The 25,969-nt window shown below is 57.5% G+C and overlaps 2 protein-coding genes across 3 annotated transcripts in view; both read right to left on the bottom strand.

Moving 5' to 3' along the window:
* Positions 1-7,913: 7,913 nt before the first annotated feature.
* LOC134472900 (uncharacterized) lies at positions 7,914-22,791 on the bottom strand. The gene is made up of 3 exons (XM_063235449.1): positions 21,772-22,791; positions 15,835-16,157; positions 7,914-8,389 (listed from the first exon to the last, which is right to left on the bottom strand). The coding sequence occupies exons 1-3, from the start codon at positions 21,915-21,917 to the stop codon at positions 8,064-8,066; spliced, it is 795 nt and encodes a 264-aa protein (XP_063091519.1). The 5' UTR covers positions 21,918-22,791; the 3' UTR covers positions 7,914-8,063.
* Positions 22,792-24,311: 1,520 nt separating this feature from the next.
* Spsb1 (splA/ryanodine receptor domain and SOCS box containing 1) overlaps positions 24,312-25,969 on the bottom strand; it is a 45,123-nt gene continuing 43,465 nt past the window's right edge. For both annotated transcript variants that reach the window (XM_003471445.5, XM_013154161.3), the window contains exon 3: positions 24,312-24,628. In XM_003471445.5, coding sequence (XP_003471493.1) covers positions 24,501-24,628 — 128 coding nt within the window. In that variant the 3' untranslated portion in view covers positions 24,312-24,500. The remainder of the gene's footprint in view (positions 24,629-25,969) is intronic.

Raw genomic sequence — 25,969 nt, 5'->3', positions numbered from 1 at the left:
TCAGGTCAGCCTGGCCCAGACCTGCTGGCCCATTTGGGTCGTGTATAAAGCAGAGAGAATTTTACATCTGCCCTTCTCACCCAGGGTACTGATGGCAACGAATCCATGGTAATCTGTCCCAAATGATGCTAGCTGTCCACAGCAGAATAAAGCTTACTTGCCTGCGGCCTCTATGAGAAGAGTCTGACTGCCCTGCCCAGGGTGGGGCCTTCTCAGTGCAACCCGGAGCCCTGCTGCCCCACTCCCTCCTGGAGCTAGGGTACCAGCCCAGGCCGAGGCTGGGGCAGCCCCGTCAGGCTCCTGGCTCTGCAGGGGCAGCCCTGGTCATGGGGACCACGCCCAGCACGGCGAGGCCGCTGTCACCCTCAGCCCAGCTGTGTCCGTGACTGGCAGGAAGTGGACAGACCTGGCCTCCTGTGTTTGGGCTTCAGTGTCTGTGGGGTGCAGAGAGCAAGACCCCCAGAGCCTGAGGTTGTGCTGGAGGCCACAGGGGTGGCCATGGGCAGGGGAGGAGTGGGGACAGTCGTGTCTGCAGATGGAACTGTGGGCAACTCAGGAACAAGAATAAACCCCACCAACTCAGGCCTCGAGTCCCAGCTCTCCAGCAGCCGTGACATCGGGGGCACTTATAGGCTGGGAACTTGCACAGCTGCTTACATCCAGCCCTGAGCATCAATCGCCACCCGATCACCTGCACTCCCCGGTGCTACCCACAGGGAAACTGAGGCTGGGAGTCCTGTTTTGCAGGACCGAGGCTGACCTTTGGACCTGGGTCTTTCTTCTCAGCTTTTGTCCCTAAGCAAGATGCTATCAGACCTTTAAGAAGAGAAGCAGGGGTTCCCAGGGTCTGTAGCCAAGGGAGAGGTGGCTGCCCAGGGCCCAGCGGCTGCCCCAGGCCCTTGGCCCTCTGCTGCCCAGCTTCTCCTGGCTGACCACACTCCTTGCGTGTGTGTGTGTGTGTGTGTGTGTGTGTGTGTGTGTGTAGCTCTCTCTCCATTCCAGGCTGGACGCACTAGCCCAGTAAGTGTCCAGCTGTCCCAACAGGATGGCACTCAGCTGCTGGCACTCGGCTGTCCTGCGGCTGTGTGTGCTCTGCACAGAAAAAGGGGATCTGGGGGACACAGGCCCCCCACTTTGCCCTGGGAAGCCTCGTTCCTGTTTTTCTTGTCAGACCACAAGTCGGGATTGAGGAATGGGACATCTGGTGTGGTCTCACTGTGTCTTGGTCCGTTGTCTGCACTATCCTGGAATCTACTGCTGCCGGTGACCCTAAGGACAGGTGGCAGGCGTGGACCTGGCTTTTGGTTCTGGAGGCCGCAGAGTCCAGGAACAGGGCAGGGCCTTTGGCTGCGTGGTGTTTGTGACCAAGGCGGAAGGTGGAGACAGAGGAGGCCTGGAGCGACCCTCCCAGCAGCTCGAGACTGGAATTCCCTTCTCTGAGCCCAGAGCACAGTTGCTCCTGGGGACTCTGCTCTTGTGACTTGGTGGCTTGCTGGGGCTAACCTCTTGATCCTGTCCTAGTAGCAATAACTACAAGGCCAGGGTGGTGGCTGAATCCCATAATTCCAGCAACCCAGAGGCTGAGGCAGGAGGACTGCCATGTCAAAGGTCAGTCTGAACTACACTGGGAGACCCTGTCTCAAAAAAGAAAACAAAAACATTCAATGAAAATTTTGGAGAGGACCTTCAAACCTGACCTTGGGTTCAAGGTCAGGCCATTGCTTGAGGCCTGGCAGCTGTTCACGCTGTAACCCCACATCTGGAAAGGGGAGAATTGAAGATAATAATCTCCAGACAGAAAGCATTTTCCGCATGAAGATGTTCACAGCAGTACTATTTATAAATAGCGAAGAACTAGAAATTACCATGCCCGTGTACCCTAAAATACGAGGCTGGCTAAGCCAATAGTGAGCCCCGCTGAGTAAATATGGGACAGGCTGCTGTTCTGGGGGACAGTGTCCCTTCGCAGTTCACGCTGGCCTTGAACTCAGAGCCTGCATAAGAGAAATAAAGGAGGAAAACTTCGAGATGTTCCCGGCACCAGCTGATTCTCCTTTCAACGTGCTAAGATCAGCGTGATAGCTGACATCAAGATTAATTATACCTTAAAAATATCTTTTATCTCATTTTTATTTTGTTTTGGTGAACCAATATGAATAAGGAGAAGAAGAAAGCAAGCCTTGTGCATTTCCTCCCAGTTCTTTGCATGTGTCCATGTCTATAAATAGATACCAGGGAAGAAAATTCCCGAGGAATTTTCCAAGGAATTTTGGAGGCAGCGTCCCTGGTGTGGGGGTCTCGGTCCCCTGGAGGTCCCCCGCAGCTCTGGGCTGCCCAGGCTCCTGTCCGGGAGGCCTCGGCCACCTGGCTGTGGACACCAGCAGCCAATGTGCCAGTCACTCTGACCTTTGCAAAGGTCACAGCCTCTGACCAGTGGGACACCTGTCCATTGAGTGCCATTGGCCCCAGTCCACAGCAATGGCGAGCCCTGAGGTTTGGGGGGAGGGATCACCTGCTCAGGTGGGGACAGTGCTGAGAACCTGCTGCTGCAACCCGGGTGGCCCTGTGGCCGGATGACTCAGTCACCCTTGGCCTTTGCTCTTCCTTGGAAATGCAGAGCCCTGCGGTGGGGGAGGCGGGGCAGACAGGAAGAGCACAGGGAGCTCAGCCCTGTCTCACCCTGCGGCCCAAGGGGACAAGACGGCTCCCTGCCCAGCCCCCAGCTCTCTGATAACCACATCCAGTTCCTCTCTCCTGAAGAGGCCCAGAGTTCAAGTCAGGAATGGGAACCACAGGGGGCTGCGGACTGTCGTCCTGCATCAGCCCGGTTCTACTTAGGAGCAAAACAACTCTGGCAGCCGGGGCCTCCCATCTGGGGCAGGGTGGGGACAGGGACAGTGGCAGGTGGCAGTATTTGGAGGCCGGGATCCTGCTCTAAACCCACCAGGATGCCCAGGAAGATGGCACACTTCCCTCTGCAGCCAGGAGGAATGATTTTGGTCGCGTTCTCTGAAAGCCTAAATCTATCTAACAGCATCTGCCGGGTGCCCACCGTGCACAGGACATGTGCCGTCAGCTTTTCTTTTAATGAGATCTTTGTCAGCCTGTCCCTGAGCCCTGCCCAGAGCAGAGTTGAGCTCTGCAGATCCAGCCTTGACCTTCCTGGGCCTGGCGTGCCCCTGACGTCCTCTTTACCATGCCAAGCATTTACTGTTGGTTGGGATTGCACCTGTGGACATGTCCTCTGAGGAACACAGCCCACCTGTCCCCTCTGTGTCAGCCTGGGGACAAACACGAGTGTGGATTTCTGAGCTCCAAAACTATAGAACGCTACACGCACGTTGCATTAAACCACTTGGGTCATGCTAATGTATCACGGCTGCAGCAAGAAACTCACGCGCTGGCGCCGCATTGCACTGCTCTGATTTCCGCTGATCGAACGCGCTCTGCCTCTGCCTGTCGGGCACTTTCCTGTGCTCTTAGCTGTCTGACTGACTCCCAGTGGTCCCAGAAGTCTTCCTGGGCCCTGCACAGCCATGTGGGAAGATATCCACCGCTCTCAACCCTCTTCCTCCTCTGTCCCCCAGTTAACGGCTTTCTGTCCTGTGTGTGGACACAGTGCAAAGCCCAGCGCTCTTCAGTTCCAGGGAGGATGTGAGACGCCAGGGCAGGCCCTCCTGGCTCTCCTGGTGGGTCTCAGAGCCTGATGGTGCCTGGCACACAGCAGACGGAGCCTCTGCATGGAATTCGGGGTGAACGAGGCTGTGGTTCCGGGCCCCGCCCTCCGCGCCTGCCACCCCCTCTGCTAGATGGGCCCGAGAGGGTCTCACTGACTGTTCCCACCCTTGCCAGGCCGGACTTCCCTGGCCCTTCTCCCCCGAGCCGGGTGGCTCTCAATTGAGTTGACTTTGCCCTCTTCCTGCCCTACTGCAGGGCGCACTTTACAAGCCCAGAGACATTTGTGGTGCCTAACCTGGGGTGGGGAAGGCTGTTTCCTGCATGGAAGGGGTGGAGGCCGGGGGTGCTGCCTCCCACTGCCCGCACCTCCCTTAGCAAAGAACAAGCAGGCCTGGGTGTCCCCGGGCCCGAAGAGGACAAGCCTGAGGCCCAGCCTGCCCTTAGCATTTGGGTGGCCGAGCTGGGACTCTATGTTAGGAATAGCTGGGCAGCTGTCCCTTCACTCCCCTGCCGCCTCTTGTGCCCTCACCCTCGGCCTCCACCCTTCCCTTACCCCTTCCTGTCCCCCTCCCCCTCCCTGATCCTCCCTCCTCTCCCCTCTCCAAGGTCTCACTATGTGTTCTAGCTGGCCTTGAACTCACTATGTGGCCCTGACCTCACGTTGATCTTCCTGCCTCAGCCTCCTGAGTGCTCAGGTTACTGCTCCTGCCTTGTCACAGGCTTTTGGCACCTCACCAGTTTCTTTGGAGGGCCTCCTGTTATAACTCTTTTCTCCTGGATTCTATATGCTAGGGCTTCGATAGGGGCCAGACCAGATTAGCGGAGAAGGGTATTAACTATGTGTTAACACAACCAATCTCCGAACATGCATGTGGTTCGTTTTTCTGCCTGGGGAGAGCCCAGCTCAGGCAGCTGATGCAGGATTAAGTCTTCCTGGCATTGGACCGCCCTGGAGTCCAGCCTTCCTGGGGAGCTTTGAGCCCCAGCTTCCTGGTTTATAAAAAGGGATGACGAGGCCTACCCCGGGCAGGTTGGAGCCAGCTCCTGAGAACAGCTTGTTAAAAACTGCAGGAATTTTTGTAGCTCTGTCGTTAAACACAGGCACCTTCGACAGTTAAGTTCTACTGATTTCCAAGCAAAGGAATCATTAAAAACAAAACTCACCACTTCCGAATCGCTTTAGTCCACTTTCCTGTGACCTGTGGTCACGTCCACTGTACCGTGTGCTGGAAATGTCACACAGCAGTGGCGGGTGACGATGTCTTCTCAGCTCCATCCTGAAGAATGTCACGCTGGTGCCTCGCATCAGCCAGGCTGGGAGGATTTGCACTACAGAAAGTGGCAAAGGCTCCAAGTCAGGATTTCATTTAATGTTTCGTTGATTTTCTAGATTTAAGAAAGTGTGGAAGCCAGGCATGGTAGGAAGCCGGGAGCGGCAGTACATTATGGGAGGCCGAGGCAGGAGGATCACAAGTCCAAACCAGCCTGGGGAATGTAGCCGTTCAGCAGGACTCCATCTCAAAATAAAACATAAAAAGCATTGGGGATGTAACTCAGGCTCTGCGTCCTGTTCCTAGTCCCACACCCACAAAGAAAAAGTGCTGGAGAAAATGTTAACAATGTGGATTGAACTTGAAAGTGAGTTGTACAGTTAGCCAGGATGTGGCTGAGGAGAAGAAAGAGGCAGTCTCTCCCGGTGCTCAAGCTTTTTCTTGCTGCTAAGCGGGAAGCTGGAGTTCTAACCTCCATCTTCTGGGTTTCGCTTTCCTTCCCCACAGGAATGGAAAGACCAAGCGGCCTGTGCGTCAGGACCATGTTTGTCCTTCAACAGCAAACCGTTTCCTTTGCTGAGTCGGATGCTGCTCGAGCACTGATTGGGAGGAAATTGCACCGCCGTGTATGTGCTGTGTTTATGGGTACAGAGCCTCCCCTCCCCAGCACGGCACAGAACGTGGCCATGGACGTGGGAAGTCTGTTTGTTTTGTTGACAAAGAGTCTTGCTCTATAGTTCAGGCTGGCCTTGAATTTGTCATCCTCCTGCCTCAGCCTCCTGAGTACTAGAATTACAGGTGTGTGCTACCACACCCGGCTACTTGTTTTCATCTTTTCTGATAACTTGTCAGTGTTGCCATTTATCATTCTTGGTCAATGTGACGCTTCAGGCCCTGCTGCAGTGGACAAGATCCCCGTGGAGTCTGTGATCCAGAACGAGACAAGGATGGAACCAGGAAATGACAGCACTGCCCTGGGTAGGGTGGTGTGCATGGGCTGCAAGTCCTCCAAAGTGGGGTGTGCACCTGTGTGTGGGGTTTCCAGCCCCGGACCCTCCTGGTGTAAAGTGCCACCCAGGACATGCCAGAGCAAGGGCAGGGCAGGGTGCAGGGAAAGGCGACCTGGACAGAAAGAGTATTCTAGGCAGAAGGAAGCTTCCGGCTGGTTGGAATTGTTGATGGTGGAGGGGTGCAGGTGACACCAGGTAAGGGACAGACAAGCCACTTGGGAAGAGAGAGGTCGCAGGACGATTGTAAACAGCGAGTGCTAAGCCCAGCAGAACGCATCAGCCATGCAAGCAATTGTCAGCTGTGGGAAGAGGGACAGGAGGTGGGGACCTGTGCCTGGCCTCCGAGGCAGGAAGGGGAGGTTCCGGGATGCTGAGAGTCTGTCCCATCATTCCACTGAGGATGAGCCAGGTGGGGCGTCCAGAACCCACGGGACTGCAGGCTGTGGCTGGCGAGGTCGGCAGGGTGGCCAGAGCAAGCTGCTGAAGCTTTCCCTGCTGGATGCCCGCACTGTGCTTGTGAGGTAGCTAGATCCAGCACATAAGCACAGGTCACCGGCATGAAGGTGGGGACCCAGAGTCACAGCCACATGCAGGAAGGAGCCCAGCACCCAGGAAAAGTGAAAATGGGGGCATCAGGACAGACCCCAACAGGGCTGGGACTTCAGATCCTAGCTGCCACCCAACAAAGGGTGAGCTGGGGCCTTCGAGCTCAGGCTGCAGATCTGAGTTCAGATCCTGACTCTGACGTGATGCCGTGCCCTTCGCGTGTTCTCTGAGCCCTCATTGTCCCTTCTGTCCAGTGGGGACATCAACACCACACAGAGGTGCTGTGAGGAGGATGGAGGCCGGTGGTCACTCAGCCCAGCACTGGCCGTTCCAGGTAGTAACCTGTAGGCGGGTCCCACAGCATGGGCGCCTGTCACTGCCTCACCCAGCACAGCGGCGAGTTGCTGTCATTGTAATAACTGCGACCTCCCCACGGACTGTGTCACAGTGAGGGTGAGCCTCTGGCACGCGTGGCTGTTTCTATCACTGAAAGCCCTGAAAGGTTCGCCATCACTGCTGTGGCACCATGGCCTGGATGGCTAAATGGAGGGGCAATAGTCTGCAGGTAGAGATAAATGGCTGGCACCCAGCATCTCTAGATTTCCTTGTCCCATTTCCGCCCGACTATACCACCCAACTGGCCCCATGGGAAATACACAAGACCCAAGGGGACAGAGCAAGCCCAGGCTGGAATGTGTGGCTTCTTCAGCAGAGTTCTGGGAGTCAGCATGTTCCAACTCATGACACAGGATGGGGGATGGGGGTGTGGGAGCCGGGGGTGGCCCCCAGTGCAGCTCCCAGTCCTGACTCACAGAGCCTGGGGGTCAACAGTGTCCTGATCCCCGCATAGGGGAGGGAGAAGAGTCTGGGAAATGCGTGTCTGGTGTAAATGTCCCCCTGTCTGTCCTTACTGTCCTCACCTCTGCGGTGCCCAGCCTGCCCAGCTGAGGAACGAGGTGACCCCACAGAGAGGCCTGAGGTCAGGCACATGGGCCTTCCGACCCCTGCGTGGACTTGTCACAGCCTCCCCCGTCCTGTCCTTCCCCGGGGTCCCCAGGGTCCCTGTCTCCCCCCTTCTCAGCCACCACTGCGTGGCCTGCAGGTCCTTCGCCCTTGCCCCTACTGCCCTCCGTACAGGCAGGCAAGGGGTCTCCTTCCCTCCGCACTAAGGGACTGGTACCTGCGGGGCCCAGGACGGCCTCCTGCATGACCCGCGGGCCCATCCAGCCGTGGTGCCGGGGTGTACACTACACACAGTCTGTGACCATATTCTCTGAGGGCCCTGAAGGCAGCCACTTGCCTTCTGAGCTCCCACACAGTTTCCAGCCACAAGTCGCGCGTGGAATTTGGTTGCTTGTCCCTTTTGCCTGTAACCAACCTTCCCTTTCTCTCACAGCGTCTCCCTGAATGATCTACTTTTCCTCTTTTATTTTATTTTGGTTCTGGGGATTGAATCCAGAACCTTCCCACTGAACTTGCTCTCAGCACCCCTCTTTTCAATTTACACATTGTCTCACTAAGGTGCCCAGGCAAAGCTCGAACGAACGATCCTCCTGCTTCAGCCTCCCAGAGGCTTTGCTTTTCCTGTTGACTGTGGCTCTTGGAGACTGGCCCTCCTCAGGCTTGGTGGCTTTCCCAGAGCGCCTGCTGGAGACACAGCATGTGACAGCGATGTTCTGGAAACAGGCGAGATGGAGGAGCTGACGCAGCCCTGTGGGCTCGGCACTGTCTTTTCCTTCCCAGGGTGAACTCGGTTGTCCTGCACTTGGGGAAACATGGAACGCAAACTCTCCTCTGTCTGCGCTGCAGAGTGCGAGGCCCCAGAGGAGGAAAGACAGCTCATCTCTGCCGAGCTTGTGTGTCCATCAGCAGCGCCGTCCTGTTCTAGAAAGAAGGGCAGGGTCAGCACCAGGCGCCTTTCCTGCCCTTTCTGCATCGGGGCGTTCTGGGGTCCCCATCCCCCTGCAGTGGGAGGCCTGGGGACCGTGGCCCCCCGTCCAGGGCACAGGCGCTGCTTCCTGGGGTTTCAGGGGGCTCCTTCTCCCCTTGAGGCTGCGTGCTGGCAGAGACTCACGCGCTGGCTGTAATAACAACGCCTGGACAGGGCCTCTGGCGGGGCAGGAAGGGCCAGCGGCCCGCGAGACGGAGAGGTCACTCTGTGTCACCAATATTTATTGACACAGCCATGACTGTTCCTGGGACGGCAGTGAATCAGAGGAACTGCCGGGAAAGTGTTCAGAGGCCAGACGAGCACTGTCTGCCCTGCTGCCCCTCCTCCCTCCCGTCCCTGCACTGAGAAGGGGACCTCCATGTGGCCACCTGCACGACGCAAAAGACAGGCTCAGCTCCTTTTGTTGCTAAGCGCACACACTGGCACCTACTGTGTGCCAGAGAGGCTTCCGTACCAACTGTGTTCATGCATTCTGCACTGGCAAGGCGCCCACTGTGCACTGGGCATTGTTTAGGCCCTAGGGTCTTAGGAAGTCACCCAGGGCCACCAAAGGCAGCGAGCAGGGCGCATGGCCAGGATCTGTCTTCAGTCCCCTGGGCCTGGCTGTGCTACCCTGGGCTGGAAGGCAGCTGTTTGCCCTCAGGTTCTAGTTATGGGTCTGTGCCCCGTAAGGCTGGCCTGGTGGGCGAGGGGTAGCTCCCAGAAAGGAACAGCTCAGCTCCAGCCCCAGACAGGCGTCCATGTGCTCCTGGCCATTCTCAGGTCTTGCAGCGGGGCTGGCTGCTGCCCTCTGGCTCCCAGGGTGCCCCTTCCCCATTACAGTGGCCCCGTTGCTAGGAGATGCCATACAAAACAGCGCTGGCTCGCCTGCCTGCAGGCCTGGCGCACCCTGCAGCCCCTCTGGCTGTGTGAAGAGCCCAATTCCCTAATTAGAACCGGCAGGCTTGGCCCACGCCCTCCCAGGCCTGACCAAGCCTGACTGCGGTGGCCAGAGAACTCCCAGGCTCGTTCCTGTGCGCTCCCTGGGGATGCAGCCTGCAGGAGCTCTCAGCCCGGTCACTTCCTCAGGCACTGGCCGGGCAGGTGCAGCCTCTAGAGGCTCAGGGTGCCAGGCCCCCTGTGCAGGGCTGGCACTCCCGGACCTGGCACGCTGCAGGGCTAGAAAGCATCTAATGTGAGACTCCCCATGCCAGAGGCACAGCCAGCTGTCCCTCCCCGGGCTCTCCTGCACCCTTGCCTGCTCCTTGTAGGCCAGTGGGCCCTGTCTGCTGCCTGCCCTGCCAGGCCCAGTCCAGGGAGCTCTCCCCAGGCTGCTTTTCAGCCTTCTGCTGTGCTGCTAATATTCTACCATGGGCTGGCACAGAAGGGGCCAAGGGGGGGAGCTGTGGCCAAATCAGAGATGCCAACCACCTACCCAACTTGTGCTTTGCTATGTAGTACAGGCTGGCCCTTAACTCACTACGTAGCTCACGCTGGCCTCAGACTCGTGGCAATCTTCCTGACTCAGCCTCCTGAATGCTGAGATCAAACCCCTTTTGTGACACCCAGCCCTGGCAGAAGGGAACCCACTCTCTCCTCCGGGAGCCTGAAGGATCAAAGTCAGACTTCTCCTTATGGAGCCCTGGCTGGTGTGGCCCAGGCCATTGATGTTTCTGGCCAGGTGGATGGGGCTGGTTTCAGTGCATATGCCAGGTCCTGGCCAAGCCCAGGCCGAGGTTTTCACTTGGAAAAGGTCCCCATGGTCAGCTGGCTGCCGACACGCTAGGAATCTCTGACAAATCCCAGCAGAGCCACCTCCAGCTGATGTACCCAGAGCAGCTGGTACTGCATTTCCTGCCTCTGCAGCTCATCAGCCTGAGGAGAGGGGCAGGGTCCAGGGATCTGGCTGGGCACCCCGATGGCTTCTGGTCCCTCTTGCACCTAAAGTCCACATCAGTGTGCAAGATGCCACAGTCCCAGCCTGAGAACCAGGGCGGCAGCTGCAGGAGGGCCAGCATGGTGGGGTGTTCCCAGGGAAGATGGCCCTCTTTACCGAGCTTTGGGGGTGCTTACCTATACCAGAGGGAGTGGGGTCCCCAGGGGAGCCAGAGGGAAGGACCATTGAGGAGGCAGGGACTTCAAAGGGCTCCCAGGCCACCTGCAGCTCAGAACCAATGGGAGTGACAGCTGGAAGCAGAGCGGGGCTGGCTCCAGGTGGGTCTGCAGCAGCAGCTCCTGGGCGCAGCAGGGGAGGACCCTGTGTGCCTCGGTTGCCTTCTGGGCCAGGAAGGTCCCTCCACTGACCCCCAGGGCTCCTGCCCGGAGCCTACTGAGCAAAGTGGGTGCCAGGCAGGCTGCAGGGCCCTGGCTCGAGGCTGGGGGCCGGGCATGGGAGGATGAGCAGGTGAAGCCGAAGTGTGCTGCCTCGGCTCGCCCGGAACGGTGAGCGCAGGCCTCTGTGCAGGTGCTGGGGCCTCCGGTGTGTGCAGAGCCGAGCTCTTAGGTGGTCCGCAGCCCAGGAGGCAGGCTGGGAGAGAGGAAGTGGTGTGGCCAGCGGCTGCAGCTGCAAAGCCGGAGGGGAGGGAGTCCCTGTCTCCTGTCCGTCCCTGCCGAATCGCTCCCTCCTGTTGTGTGTGTATCTCTCTTTATGCCTCTAGTGTCTCTGTCTCTCTGTTTCTGACCCTCCAGGCCATCTCTGGTAAGGACATTTGTGATAACATCAGGCCCCCCAGATACCCCCCCCCAAGATACCCCACACTACCTCGTGCTCCCAATCACATTTGCAAAGTGCCTGTGCCGCAGGAGCCCACCTGTCCACAGGCTTCCGGAGTGAGAACATAGACATCTCTGGGGGGACATTATTCTGCCTGCTTTGTCCCCTTAGGGAACCGGGCACAAGTGCTTAGGGTACAGCCCGGACTCGCTGGGGGCGCCTTGGTGGCCTACCCCAGAGGCCTCTGACAAGTAACCTGCTGTGATTAAACCCCAGACCTGCAAGAATGCCTTGCCCTCTAGGTCACTGCCCCGCTCACTCGCCTCCAGTCCCAGGGCCACAGGACACCATGGCAGGGCCCACCAGCCTCCGTGCACTGAGATTCAGGTAAACAGGACCAGGGCGCCCTGGGCTTTTAGGGGTGGCCCTTGCGGACGCGGTCTTTGGGCTGCATTTCCCTTCTGGCCCCCTTCCTGGGGACCTCGAATCTGTCCCAGGATTTATGCATAGGACGCAGCCTTTGGTCTGCTGGGACCCCCTGTCTGGGGCAGGAAGCCTGGCAAGGCCAGGGCCCCAGATGCCCACGGATCCTGCAGGTGCTAGCTCTGGAAGGTTCTTCCTCCTGCTGAACTGTGGAACCGAGACCCAGCACCAGTGGAGCAGCCCAGAAGAACTTCATTCTTGGCCAGGAACAGGAGGAGTGGGAGATAAAGCTCGTAAACCAACTTCCCAGCCTATCAGGGCTGGGTGATAGATGGCTAAAAGGAAAAACAGAGCTGATGGCAGGGAGGGGTCCTCCTGGCTATTCTGGGAAGGAGCAGAGACTTGGGGACCACCAAAACACGGCAGTCGTCAGCTGGTTGTTGTCACGGCATCAGGGTCAGGAGAGGACGATGTGGGCCCTCTACTCCAGCTCTTCTGGCCTGCAGAGCTGCAGGGGACACACCTGAGCTGTTTAGACCTTTGACATTTGTCACACAGCCACGGGAGACTCCTAGGGACTGCCGTGAGCCTGCAGCCCTGCCTGGTAGCTTCCTTCTTCTGATGGGAGCCACAGGGACACCCCTGCCACCACCAGTCCTGGGTTTGGATAAAACCAATCCTTTCCCAGCCTCTGGCAGGATTGTGTGACCAGAAAACAGACAAACAGAAGGCCACCTCACTGGGGATCCCCTGGGGAGCCCAGTTACCTCTTTTTCCGAGTGGCCAGGGATCAGTGCAAGCCCAGAAGGGCCTGTGAGTCTGTCTTAAGATGGGGACACACTGGAAAACCAGAGACCACAAGCAAGAGAAGCAACTGCTTACCTGCCAACGCTCTGTCAATGCGATCTTGAACTTAGCTGATATCAGCCACCAAACTCCGCGGGGCTTCACCCAGATCATGAGGGGGTGGGTACAGGGTGACACACGCCAGCGCTGTGCACCTACTTGTGAGGACTGGGGACCCTGCCCAGTCCGGGCCATGTGGGTGGCACTCCCAGGACCTGGGAGCCAGGGGGAAGGACCTGGTGTTTGATGTCTGATAGAGGAACCAGGAAAGGAGGAAGCAGCCCCTCACTGCCAGCCCGGCTTTGCCCTTCCTGGGGGAAGCCACCTCAGACCTCCCTCCTGCAGGGGGACTGACTCTTCTGGCAGCTTCCTGTAGCTGAGGGCAGGTGGGCATGGAGAGGAGGCCGGGCTGGGTCTTTGGAACAACCCAGGTTCTGGTTCACTCAGCATCAGGCCCCGAACAGCACCTCTGCCACAGTGCCCCGACAGCTCTCTGGGGAGACCCTGGTGGACACGGTCAGGTGCAGGTCGAGGGGTTCCCCAGAGGGACTTCAGGGGAAGGGGCAGTGTGGCCTGCTTCATGGCTCTGGGTGGGGACAGTGGGGGAGCCACAGGTGGCAGTGGGACCTCTTCCTCCTCACTGTGGTCCTGAGGCAGGCAGGGCTGCCGGAAGGGGGGGCAGGCTCTCAGACTGTCACACGGTGAGACTTGGGGCACCGTCTGGTTCCGAGATTCTACAGCACAAATGCTCCCAAGGGGCCGGTGACTCAGGTGCCACCTCCAAGTCTGCTTTTGAGGCTCCAGACCTTCCGTCCCCACGCACTGTTCCAGGCCCTCGCCAAGGCAGTGACAGGGGACAGCAGAGTGGAACCCTATCCGGCACTTCTCACTCATGGCCTTGGATCCACACCCCCAGGCTCTCAGGTTACTTCACGGTGAAGGCCGGGCTGCTGGCCTAATGCTGCCACCCTGTCCCGGCACCCTCAATGATGCTGTCCCCGAGACCCACACGCGATGTGGAGCACAGTCAGGGTGGCTCTGTCCTCTCCAGCACAGCTCCGGGTAAACAGAGCTGGTGCCAGAGCAGTGCCAGGCGGTGCAGGGCACAGAGAGGCTGAGGGGATGGAGCCCAGAGAGGACTCAGAGCCGTCTCTGTTTGCCGTCCGGCTCTGCCCCAGCCAGCTGTGAGGCATTCTTGGGTGATGCCTTTTGTTTCCTGCCTCAGTTTCCCCCTCTGTAAAAATGAAAACAGGAAGCCAGCCTCCTGGAAGCTGTGGGGGTCTAGGGAAGCTGGAATTCTCCGGGGCTCCACACAGGCTCAGAGCGCAGAGGGGTCCCGAGGTCCCAGCCTGGGCTGCTGGTGGAGTTTGACTTTGCTCTGGTTGCTGCCCCAGTGGGGTTCCCTGCTTTTATGCGTGGATTCTCGGGGACTTTTTTTTTTTTGTCTTTTTGAGACGGGGTCTTGCTATGCAGTTCAGGCTGGCCTTGAGCTCACCTTGTAGCCCAGGCCAGTCTCGAACTCGCAACCACCCTCCTGCCTCAGCCTCCCGAGTGCTGGGAGGACAGATGTGTGCCTCCACGCCTGGCTCTTGGGGACTTTGCTGTCAGAAGCACAGGTTTCACGTTGACATTTCCTAGCTTTGTCTTCGCCCTTCTTCTGCTTCTGCGTTAGCTCGTCTGGTGCACTGGGGTGACAAGGTGACAGTCACCGCAGGTGTGGGACAGACCGGTCCTAGCCATGGGCCACCTTGCCCTCCATGCTTACCCTCTGCTCCCGCCGGGGGAAGTGGCCCCACCCCGTGGAGTGATCCTTGTCATATCCCATGTGCAGTGTGCCCCCAGCTGGCCCCGCCCCTTTCTTCGGGCTTCCTCTGACTCCCCTTGGTGGGGGTGGGGTGCACCTGAGGTGTGGGTTGGGGTGACCAGAGCCACCTCAGCTGTCCTAGGGCAGGGTGGGGACCCTGACCCTGAAGATCAGCCTCTCTGTCACAGAGGTGGTGGAACCCGCAGCCACAGAGGAGGTCCCCCCTCCTGTCCTCCCGGACCAGGGCCACTGTCTGTCTGGGCAAGGGGACACCAGGAGGGGCAGGGAAAGCAGCTTGGCATGTGGGGGCCCCTGGCAGAGGCCGTATATTGCAGGGCTTCATAGATTTCGCTGAGAGGAGAGTTGGGGCCCTCTGCAGGACAGGACGGCTCCCCCCGTTCCCAGGGGCCCCGTGGGCAGCTGTGCCTGTCCTACTGCCGGCCTGGGTGGCTGAGCAAGGCTAGCGACCCATGAGCTGGGGGCAGTGGGTTGGCGAGGTCCGCTGGGGAACCAATAACGAAGGCAGCCGGGTTCCTTGTTAAAGAACCCCCTTTGGTCTCTGTAAATTTCGCCTGGCCCCTCTCACTTCCCCACCCCAAAATAAAGCCTTTGCTGACCCACACAGGAGCCAGGTCTTTTGTTCCAGACTTGACCCACTAGGGCTTGTCAGAAGGCGATGAAGGGCCTGCCACGGGCCAGTGTTTGGATTGTATACTGCACAACAGTATCTCACCCACCAGGGCGCGGTTCTCAGTGTAGACATAAATGAATCTACGTGACAGTCCTGTATGTGGTGAATGAGGGACTTGGCATGGTGGCTGTGCTCCCTCCCCTCCTGGTGTAGCACCAGGTCACCGCACCTGCCTGCTGCTCGAGGACCTCAGCCTGGCCTCTTTGGCCTCTGTGAAGCAGGTGCTGGGTCAGCAGGGTACAAAGCAGTGACCGGGAGTCAGAAGGAGCTGGGGTGGGGTGGGTGTGGACCAGCGCCCAGTGCCAGGAGTAGACCAGAGGCTGGACATCGCCTTGGGCTGACAATGACACCCTGGTCTCCTGACGTGCTCCCTGCTACCCAGCAGCCCACAGGTGTCTGGAAGGGGTGAGACGGGGAGGTGCTGGACGCTTCACCAGCTGCACCAGGACGGCCGGGCTCCTTCCTCCCCGGCACGTGAGCTCAAGGCCCCAGGACCAGGGCGGGCACAGCCCTGTCGCCACCAGCCTGCCCTGCTGGGAACCCGCGCCCCTCTGGGCTCGGCCAGGACTGGAACGCAGAGCTATTTTTATTTATGAGCGTGTCAGGGGAGGCTTCCGTCTAGACAGCGGGTGTTATCCTCCGAGGTCGTCCAGGAGAGCGCAGCCCTGTCTACTGGGAGTAGAGGACAGCAAGCAGATTACATGGCTGTTAAATTAGCCAGCCAGCTGTGTCCGTGTATGAGGCGGCCAGGGCCCGGGGTGGCCTGAGGGTGCCCCGAGGAGATCGGTCCTTGGGAGGCCACAGAGCTGGCTCTCCTGAGTGGCGGGACAGGTGCAGGAAGGGACGTGGCCCCCCACGGGCACTGCGGGCCAGCAGGGTCTCCATGCACAGGCCCTGGCCTTCTGTGGGTCCCTTCACTTACCTGCGCTCTCCCTGGGGACACGGGCACTGGGGATCACCGGTGAGTCTCGTGTCCTGGCGGCCCGTTTGCTACTTTGTCCATTCACTCGTTGGGTCGTTGGCTCAAAGCTGCCAATAGGCGGCGTGATCTTTGGCCGTGCTGTCGGGGCCGCCTCGATTTCCAGCATCGATGTCCACCCAGAGTTTACCCTTCTCAAGCATTTCAACTCGGGGGATGAGCCAGAAGTCACACGGTGCCAGGCTGGTGAAGCAGGGCACGAGGACACGGCGTTGTGTGCCACCAGCTGCCTTTCTCTTGCTGGCTGGGCCGCACCTTTCCTCCTGCTGGTAGACAGGAAGGAGGACTCCAGGACTGCTTCGGAAAGCGGCAGCCATGCCGGGACGCCCCGGCTCTCCTCCCCCCGCCCCTGCCCCTCCGACTGGAGCGAACGGGGTCTGCTGGGCCGAAGGAGGTTAGGAGGCCTGTGCCCAGTGAGGCATCATCAGGCTTCCATCATGCTGCTTTTTCTCTTAACTTCCCGCAGAGCCCGGCCCTGGCCTCCCCCAAGCACCAGCCAGAAACGTTTCCCAATGCCTCGAACCCTGAACGCACAGGGGGCCTGCCGGGGAGCTTCCCTCTGTTCGTCCTGGGCCAGTTGGCCGGGGTCCATCGCCAAGCCCCAAGCAGAACTGGCCACTCCTGGAAGTGAGGAGGAAGAGAAGCCTTGGGTTTTCCTGGGTGGAAAGGACACCCCCAACTCGCCCTCCCAGGAAGCCAGGCTGGGGGACGTGGAGGGCCCACGGCCGGCTGTGTCTGCAGCAGAACAGGGGCAGGAGCTGTGGGATGGGCAGGGGCTGCCTGGGGGAGACTCCATGCCCCACTGTCCTGTAAACAAATGTGATAAGGAGCCAGCACCCAGCCCTGGGTGTGCCCCAACCTCTGCCATCCTTTCCAGGCTGGTCCTGGGCTTTTAGAAGCCTGCTCAGGACTTTTTTGGATTGTTTGCAAGATTTTAAAGCCAAAAAAAAAAAAAAAAAAAAAAAAAAAAAAAACCAGCAGGGACTGGGGGTAGGGACTGTAGAGCCACCCCAAATGTGACCTGGATGGATCTTCCCTTGCACCCCGGGGATCCAGAGTCCCACCAGGTCTCATGACCGCCAGGACCGGAGGCCTCTCTGGAGAGCAGAGCCAGGCTGCAGAGAGCAGGCAAAGGATGTTTTCCTTCCCAGTGGACAAAACATTTCTGGCACTTTCAGGAGGAGACTGAACACTCTGTCCACTTTGGCGGTGTCCTGGGTCCCTGGATGACACGAGTATGCTTTCAAATGCAACTGAATTAAACATGGTCTCCACCCGTGGCCCCACCCCTGCCTTGTCACAGAACTGCTCCAAGTCCTTTCCATGGCCTCAGGAAGTGACTGTGACCCTGAGTCATATACCTCCTGCCACAGGCCTCCTTGGGGGAGGGGCTGAGAAGCATCCTTAGCTTCAAGTGCACCCCAATAGTCTCACGTGGGGGGAAAACCCAGTCCACCCAACAGGTGGTGTGACACAGTGCCTTCCTATGTAGGTTGGTCCCACTGGTCCCTCCCTGCATCACTGGAACTTCTAGAACCTTCTAGAACCTTCTAGACCCTTCTAAAAGCCCCTGGTTGAGTTGTGATCCCAGTCCTGGTCCCCTTTCCATGATCAATTCTTTTTCCCCATCATGGTCAATTTTAAGAGGCTGACACCAGGTGGTCAAAGAGAAATGTGTGGGAGAGGTCAGTATAGAAGGACAAGGACATTCACATGCTTGGGGACAGCCCTGGAATGTTGAGCCTGTTCAAGGGATGCCTTGCAGCATAGTTGTCTGGGGTTGGGGCTTCCGCTTCTCCAGAGGCCCCAGACAGAACAAGCCAGAGCATTCTTAGGGGGCCTGCAAGACGTCCTGAAGTCATGGTCCCCGGGAAGGTAGATAGTTCGGAAACCGAGCTTCTACCCTGGCTTCACGCAAGGCAGGACAAGCTGGGGCCAAGTCCGAGGGCGCCGCGCCAGGCCTCTGAACCCACTGGGGTGAGCTGAACTCCGGCGGGAGGCAGGCTGCTAACCAGTAAGCAAGTTGTAAAAACCCAGCTCAGACACAACATCTGGCAGCTGCTTCAAATAGTTCTCCGTCTGCAGTTGGAGCGGCTCGCGGCCCTCCTGTAAATCAAACCATGTGCACGGAGGAGCCCTGTGCCGCCGGCCGAGGCACCCCTGCCTGGCCTGGGCCCAGCCAAGCCTCCAGCCGCCTGAGCTCTTTAAATAGCTCAGGGCTCACATTCCATGTCCTTGTACGATCAGTTCAGCGTGGCCCAGCCAGGGAAGCCGAGGGATGCCAGCTGAACCACTGCAGTGAGACAGACGGGCACACCTGGGTGCCCCTCAAGGCTTCTGTGCCCCAGACCCCTGCAACAGCCACTCTTCCCAGACCCTGGGCCCATGCACCAGAGCCAGAGGGGACATTGAAAATGTGCAAGTCTCTGTCTCCCCAACTTGTTTTTGGCCTGAGCCTGGCCCTACGGCTTCCAAAGTGACCCTGTGGGTCCATCTGGTAGAACATCTATCGGTTCTCAGGGAGATCTTTAGCTGTGGGATCGACTGTGGTGGCCAGGGCAGGACAGAGGTGGCTTGGGTCTAGCCTGCTTGGCAGCACCCACCGCAGCCTGGCGCTGGGCTGTGCTGCGTGTTTGTACTGTTTTATAAACATTGTGATCACCAGAAGTGTGGGTGTCATCCTGACCTCTGCTCCGCAGATGTGGGTAGAAGGTTGTGTGAAGCTCCCAGAAAGAGATGTCTTGGCCCCAGGACCTCAGGCCAGGCTGCTTTCCTGCAAGGCGCCCTTCTGGGAAAGGCCCGGTTTCAGTAGCTTAGGCCACACACAAGGGTCTCTGGGCACCCAAGGAGTCACCCTTAATCCTTGACCGTTTGTGGATCTGTGGCCAGACAGCACTCTAAGCACTATGGAGACCTTGGCTCACAAATTCTCAAGCTGCCCGTGTAAGACGAAGTTCTTTCCCCATTTGACAAACAAGAACTCAAAGCAGAGTTTTGGTACAGGGTCAGGGAGTCGTCCCTTAAAAAGCCAATTGGAGGGGGCTGGGGATTTAGCTCAGTGGCGTAAGTGCCTGCCTTGCAAGCAGGCAGTCATGAGTTTGATCCCTGGTCCCGATAAAAGGAAAAAGACAAAAAAAAAAAAAAAGCCAATTGTAAACAAGCAAAAACAGACCCAGAGGCCACACAGTATACGACCCCATGGATTGGAAACATCCAGAACAGACAAAGCCAGTGAGACAGAAAGTGGATCACTGGATGCCAGGGGCTGCTTCCTGGGTAGGGGCAGCTTGGGGTGATGGGGTACGTCGGAACTAGATGGAGGAGAGGAGTGCTCGGCACCGTGATCGCTAGTGCTTTAAAGTGACAGATCTGTAATGATTTGATTAGTTCTATAATATGTAATAAGTATAGAAAGTGGGTGAAGTTAGGGACAACTATCTGTAAGAAGCTAGAGACAGTTAGATAAGGTAGATCTCCAGTGGACTTGCTTTGAAATCTGTATTTCTTTAAATTGTTTTTTATTTTTTTTTAAATGTTCTGTTCTGTTTTGATATGGTTAACCTTATCCTCTTAGAGATGTAAAACAAATAGGTGGGACTGATAATCATATTACGGAGCTTTTGTTCGGCCATAGAGCAGAATGGTTTGTAGGGTCACTTTTTTGAATGTCATTCTAAATACTTTAATTCTATAACCTAAACAGCCATTTCGAAGAAGACAATTTGTAACTTATCAACTGGCAATTTCTTACCTTTTGTTTGTCTGTAATTTAGTATTATTTTTCTACCCTTTTTTTCTTTAATCTCCATGTATTTTTTTTTTTTCGTTTCCTTTTCTTTAAATAAAAAAAAAAAGAGTCAGTTTTCAAGCAGGACCATCTACTGTCCTCAGGGTCACAGCACTGCGGGAGGGGGAGGAGGAGTCTGCTTCTTTCCATTTTCAGTGCAAATGATGTCTGGGCCTCAGCTCTTCCCTGTCGCCTCTGCTCCATAGCCATGTACAGCATCGAGCCCCGCTCTGGACCTTTGGCACCGCGGAGGCTCAAGCCACACAAGACTGTGCACACCAAAGCCTGCCCCTCTCCTTCCCTCCCCATCCCCTCCCACTCCCCTCCCTTTCTGTTCTGCTCCCCTCTGGCATAGGGAGTTGGACAACCAAGTTCTAAACCTGCTGGAGACCCTCACGTGGTCCGTTTGGTTTTACTCAATGTGAAGCCACTAAAAAATGAGCAGAAATAAAGCTGTGCTGTGTACTTTCAAAAAAAAAAAAAATAAATAAAGTGACAGATCTGCACATTTCACCTTTATAGCAAAGAGCCACTCTGGAGCAGATAGTCCTGTCTGGGTGTCACACTGACAGCCAGAAGGGTCTCACCTGGTGGTGGATTGCAGACCTGATGGCCTCCCCACTCTTTGTTCAACTTTCCATCAATTAATCTCCTTAGGATCACTAAGGCTCAAGGGAAGAGCCAGGCTGAACTGCCCTGCCTGTACTCCAACTGCTTCGCAGGGACAGCTGAGCTCGTTCCCAAGGGCAGCCTTCCCTGCACGGTGTGACGGTGGCATGGCCACACTGATACCCAGTGCAGACAGAGCCAGTGGGGGAGTCAGGCTATGTCCCGTGGAGTTGTCTGCTACCTGGGCTGCCTCGTGGCTCCGGTCCCTAATAGGCTACAGGGCAATAGCAGAGGGGACTTGGTGACTCTGCACACTTCTGGGACCCGAGGGCCCCCCTCCAGGCTAGCAGCATCGGAGTCACCAGGGTGAGGACGATGCAGATTCCCAGATCTGAATGCTTAGTCTCAAGCTTCCTGGAATTAATAAGCCACATCTTCAGGGACAACTCAGGTCCACCATGAGACAGGTCCACATGAGCAGGTGGCTGGAGGCAGCCCTTCTGCCTCAAGGGAGATCCAGATGAGCTGCAGCGGGGGCCTGGCAGGAAGACAGACCTAGGGCTATGTCAGAAGTTGGGCCTCGGCTTCTCCCCCAAGAGCATCTGCTCCGGCTGGGAAAGTCACTATTGCACAGGCAGTGACTGGCGTACGAAGAGGGGTTCCAGAAGACTGACTTTTCTCTTTTTTATATAAAAAAGTCAGGCCCAGAAGAGGACACTGCAGCCCAAGTGCACCAGCAAGATGGTCAGTCCGGCTGCATCCCGCCTGCCAGCGGCCGAGTCCTGAGAAACCTTAGGAGAGCCGTGAGCGGCTTCCTCCGGGCTCGCTCAGCCAGGACATCATTTGTTGATTCTTGAGCCCAGTCCCAGCTCATGATTTTCTCCATGGTTGCCATGGCCTCGTACAGAAAACAGCAAACTCCTGGCCCTGGGCAGCCCATTTATTTCAAATATTCCTTGCAGCTGGAATCCAACCATGTTTGGGTGTCTGGATTGGAGCATGAACTAATTGCTCTGTCTTCAACCCCCTCCCCAGCTCCCCAGCATAGTTTATGGTTCAGTAAAGTGCACATTCTTCCTCGTGCTGCGGAGCGGAGGATGGAGACGGGAGGCTTCCCATCTATGGCCAGGCCCCGAGCGCCGGCTACCTGCTCGAAGGCAGGGGATTAATTACAACCACATGGGCCAAGTCTGCACAGATGGTTTTATTAATATCGCTCCCTTCAGCACAGAGCCCGGCTCCCCCACAGGCTCCCCGGCAGCACAAAGGCCCTCTCTTTACCCCACGCCTCCCCCGCCCCCCATGCCTGACCCCACTCCTCTCGGCCACCCCCTTTCAAAGGAAGCCCGAGCTCCAACTGCAACCCAGACATGAACTCCAACCTAAAAATAATTCTAGACCACCCTTTTCCTCCACCCGTGTCTGGGGCAGGCATCTGGGGGGCGCCTTTTCCCAGCGTCCACCTTGATCTTTGGAGAACTTACCTTCGGCAGGAAGCTGCTGGTTCAGGAACACTCGGTCCGTCCTCCGAGGCCCCCGAAGGAAGTGCCCTCGCTCCAGAGAGGCATGTTTTTAACGTACTTGCTGGTATGATTTGCACAGATGCTGGGCCCTGTCCTGGCAGCCTCATGTCCTCTTTCACCCGCCTGTGAGGCAGGCACAGCCATGAAACGCCATTTGACGGGAGCCTCGTGCAAGGCCACAGCCAATATGTGAACCCAGGTCTGACTCAGGCATCTGTGTGCTCATCCCCGGGCCAAGCCACCGACACGCTGAACAAATTTCCCTTTACCCAGCAACTTTGCAAGAGAAAGAGCCGACGCAGTCACAAACCGTGGAGCCTCAGGCAAGGTCACCTGGGGAGTCTGGGGGAAGTACAGATTCCCAGGCCTGGCCCCAGAAATATTCATCCTGCCTATCTCGGGGGGGCCCTGGAAATCTGAGTTCTAGCAAACACCTTCTAGGGGCCTCCACGGGCAGATGTGAGGAAAGCTAGTCAGGAGGTGCACCTTGGTTCCAGGGGTCCTGAGACCTTGGACCAGGGGCCTCAGTAGGATGAAAAGTTCCCACGCGAGCCAAACACAGTCTTGCTGGTTCTTTGGAAGCCACTCGTGACACTGAGTGTCCTCAGCTCTCCACAGCTCATCCATCCTCTAAATAAGACGGAATAGAATCCCCCTCCTTCCTTTCGGGGCCTTGCTGCGGTGCTCAGCGGGGCAGGTGCACTGGCAAAGGCTTTGTAACTGTCTCTGCATTCTGTGTCCCCGGACTGGACACTGAGGACACAAAATAAACAAAGATCTGTTCCTTCCAAGCGCTGAGCCTGGACTCTTGGTGCTGCTACACCACCTCTGCTCTCCTCCCAACAAGCCCACGGTCAGCGCAAGCTTCCCTACCCAGGCCAACCAGCCAGACGTACTTTCTACTCCGCAGGGCATAGGGTGCCAGACTTCTAAAAGGTGTGTCCTGCAGTCATCCCTTGGGGACTTCTTGTTCCATCAGCCAAGGTCCTGGCCGGCACCCTCCCCTCTGCCAAAGGTTGCAGGGAAAACGTGGGCTGTGTTGGGGCCTGGACCCAGGCGCGCTCGGCCCCACCCCTTCACCCTTGCGAAGCATCAAGGACTGGGCCACAGTGGTTTTGTATCTCAGCAAACGTTCCTTTATTAGGTTACTGACTAGCTAAAGCCATCATAAAATAAAACGGGGGAACTGTACAAGGCTCTGGACAGATGGGGGAAGGAGTGGGGTGGGGCCCCAGGGAGTAGAGTGGGGGTTCACCAGCACCTGGGGACGGTGGACACGTGACCCTCTCCAAGTGCAACATTCTTCAGAACAGAAGCGAGGAGAACCTTCGAGACTCTAACAGGGCAGACCCCTGCCCTGAAAGGGGAAACACAGCCCTCAAACTCTGAGGGGGGCAGTTTACATTCCTACCTGGTCTTGGCACCTATTTTTGTGCTTAAAAAATATATTCCATAGGAAGGTTTTTTCTTTTTTTAAAGTACCCTAGAGCAACCGCTTACAACATATTTTTTAGGGACAAATATATATATATGTATATATATTAACCACTTTAAACAAATAGTCACCTATTGTACCTGTGAGGACATGAGCAGAGTTCAGACCCTAAAGGAGCTGATTTCAAGATACAACCGATGGGGAGGCGCTGGCAGGTTCGGGCCGACGTGAGGGGCGAGCTCCGGGGGTGGGCAGCTCTCTGGGTGCCTTCCTAGGACTGGGGCATGAGGGTGACTAAAAGCTGCTTCCTGTGGGCCCCAAGCTCTGTCGGGGTGCTGGGAAGAGGCCACAGCTACCCCAGGACTGGACGCCTCTCCTGGTTTCCCCTTGCCCCTGGCTTCTTAGGATGGAGATCCCACTCTTTGTTCTTGAGGTCCCCTGGACCATGGACCAGGATGCCAGTGGGAAAGAAGCCTCAGCTAGAAGAGCAGATGTAAAGTGAAACGCCCCACCCCAGCTCACAGATGACCAGACACACGCAGACGTGTGCAGTGGCGTGTGACTCCAAGTAAGTGGGGACGCGGGCACCCGAAGACTCGTATTGCACGTGAGGCTATGCTCCCTGAGGGCCCTGCTGGGTACCTCAGCACGCGGTCCCAGACACCTGCTGGGCACAGCACCAGGACCCTATGCACAGTGGCACACACGCCACAGGCAGGACCCAGAGGAGGAGGACGGGGCAGCACACACGCCCAGGGAGGCGGCAGATGGCAGGGAAGCAACACAGAGACGTGGCTGAGATAAGGGTCCTCTCTAAGTGGAATAAATAAAGGGGCTCTGTTATTGTCAGAAGAATAAATATGGGGCGCGGGGCTCTGGCGGCTGGGACAGGTGCTGGGTGCCCATCTGCCTTCGGAAGGAGCAACATGGGCTTCTGACTTGGTATCCTGAGCTTCACTGGCATTGCCCAGCCCCGGCCGGCTGCCTGCCTGGGACCTGTGCTCCTTCCAGCCCAGGTACCTCCCATGCCCCTCCCCACCCTCAGAGCAGACAGGGGCTGCACGGAGGCTTTCGTAGGAGTTTATTCTCTGTGTCTGGTTCCAAGGTGGGGCTGCCCATCACAGGAGGATCAGAGCCCAGGCGGGCAGGCTGGCGGGCGGCATCGGTCCGGTCCAGCAGAGGCAGCTGGAGGCCAGGGAGGGTGAGCGGCACTCATGGGCGCCGTGGACTGTGGTCGTGCGGCGTCCAGGCTGCGTCACTGGTACAGGAGGTAAGCCTTGAGCGAGGCGGGCAGCGGCAGCGCAGGGATGGCGCCCAGGCGCTCCTTCCCCAGGGCCAGGCGCACAGACCGCCGGCAGAGGTCCATGAGCGGCAGGGGCTCGGCTGGGGATGGCAGAGAGGGACAGAACTCAGGTCAGCAGCACTACACAGGTCCAGAGCGACAGGGCGAGCACATGCAAGGCTACCATTCACTGGCACATCCCCTCTGCCCCCCCGTATTGGGGATTGAACCCAGGGCCTCACCCTGAGCTACATCCTCAGCCCTTTGTTTTTTTGGAGACAGGGTATCTCTAGGCAGTTCAGGCTGGCCTTCAGCTCACTTTGTAGCCCAGGCTGGTGTCGAACTCGCAAAGATCCTCCTGCCTCAGCCTCCCGAATGCTGGGATGGCAGGCTGGGTCACCACACCTGGCCCTTTTTGCTGTTTAAGATAGGTTCTGACAGCTGCTGAATTGTCCAGGCTGGGCTCCTGCTTGTGACCGTCCTGTCGGCTGCTACACATATTAAACACGAAGTGCTGGGATTACAGGTATGTGCCACTACGCCTGGCTCTGTATAGATTTTAATAAACTCTTAGTGAAATTCTTTTTGACAAGGTCTTGCTATGCAGCTCGGGCTGGCCTCTAGTGAAATTGATGTTAATTCTAACTGAACAGCGGACTCAGAGCTGAGCTGGTGGTGCTCTCCTGTGAGCTGTGTACCAGTCAGCCACAGAGATGCCACAATCACCACTTGTCCAGTTTGTAAAAGAGGAACAGGACAGAGTCTACATAAATCGTCCAGGGCTGTCCTGCTGGAGCAGACAGAGTTGGGACTTGAACCGAGGCCTGCTCTGCCCTGTCTGGGGCAGGGGTATGGGCTGTGTGTGTGGTGCTGCCCACAGACCCAGAACCCACTGCAATTGCACTGCAGGGAGAGTGGGCACCTGCCCTGCTGCCCGTGCCTCTGCCTCCACGCCCACACCTCAGAGGCCAAGGTGCTTGTTCACTGGAGTGATTTCTATGAATAACAGAGGAGGTGACTGGAGAGGGCAGCTAAATCAGGTGCTGCCGTGAGGCCGAAGGCTGCGGAACCAGAGAAGCCTGTGGGCCAGCTTTGTGGTTTCCATGGGACACAGCTATCTGTAGGCTGCTTTGGACCAGGGGACAATGACCAGGGCAGCAGGAGGGGGACCAGATATCCCATCGGGTCAGAGGTGCAGGAAGGAGCAGCCCTCAGCGCCCAGGACAGTACCTTGGGAGTGGAAGGCTCCAAGCCTTCCCTGAACCCCAGACCATGGCCACCCTCACCGCACCTGGATGCAGGGTGTAAAGGGGGACCTCAGGGTGCTGGATGCAGGGGAAACACTGTCTTGGTGGGAAGCAGTGAGGTTTGAGGGGGGAGCATCTCGAAGTCGGGGATGTCCCCGGAGCGGTGTCCAGCTGCTGTGTGTGGAGGCCCTTCCT

Source organism: Cavia porcellus, unplaced genomic scaffold (genome assembly GCF_034190915.1).
Source record: "Cavia porcellus strain 051 isolate PalLab524CR breed Dunkin Hartley unplaced genomic scaffold, mCavPor4.1 scaffold_25, whole genome shotgun sequence".
Taxonomy (NCBI): Eukaryota; Metazoa; Chordata; class Mammalia; order Rodentia; family Caviidae; genus Cavia; species Cavia porcellus.
The sequence above is the reverse complement of the archived record's forward strand: the minus strand, read 5'-3'. Positions and strand labels throughout refer to the sequence as shown.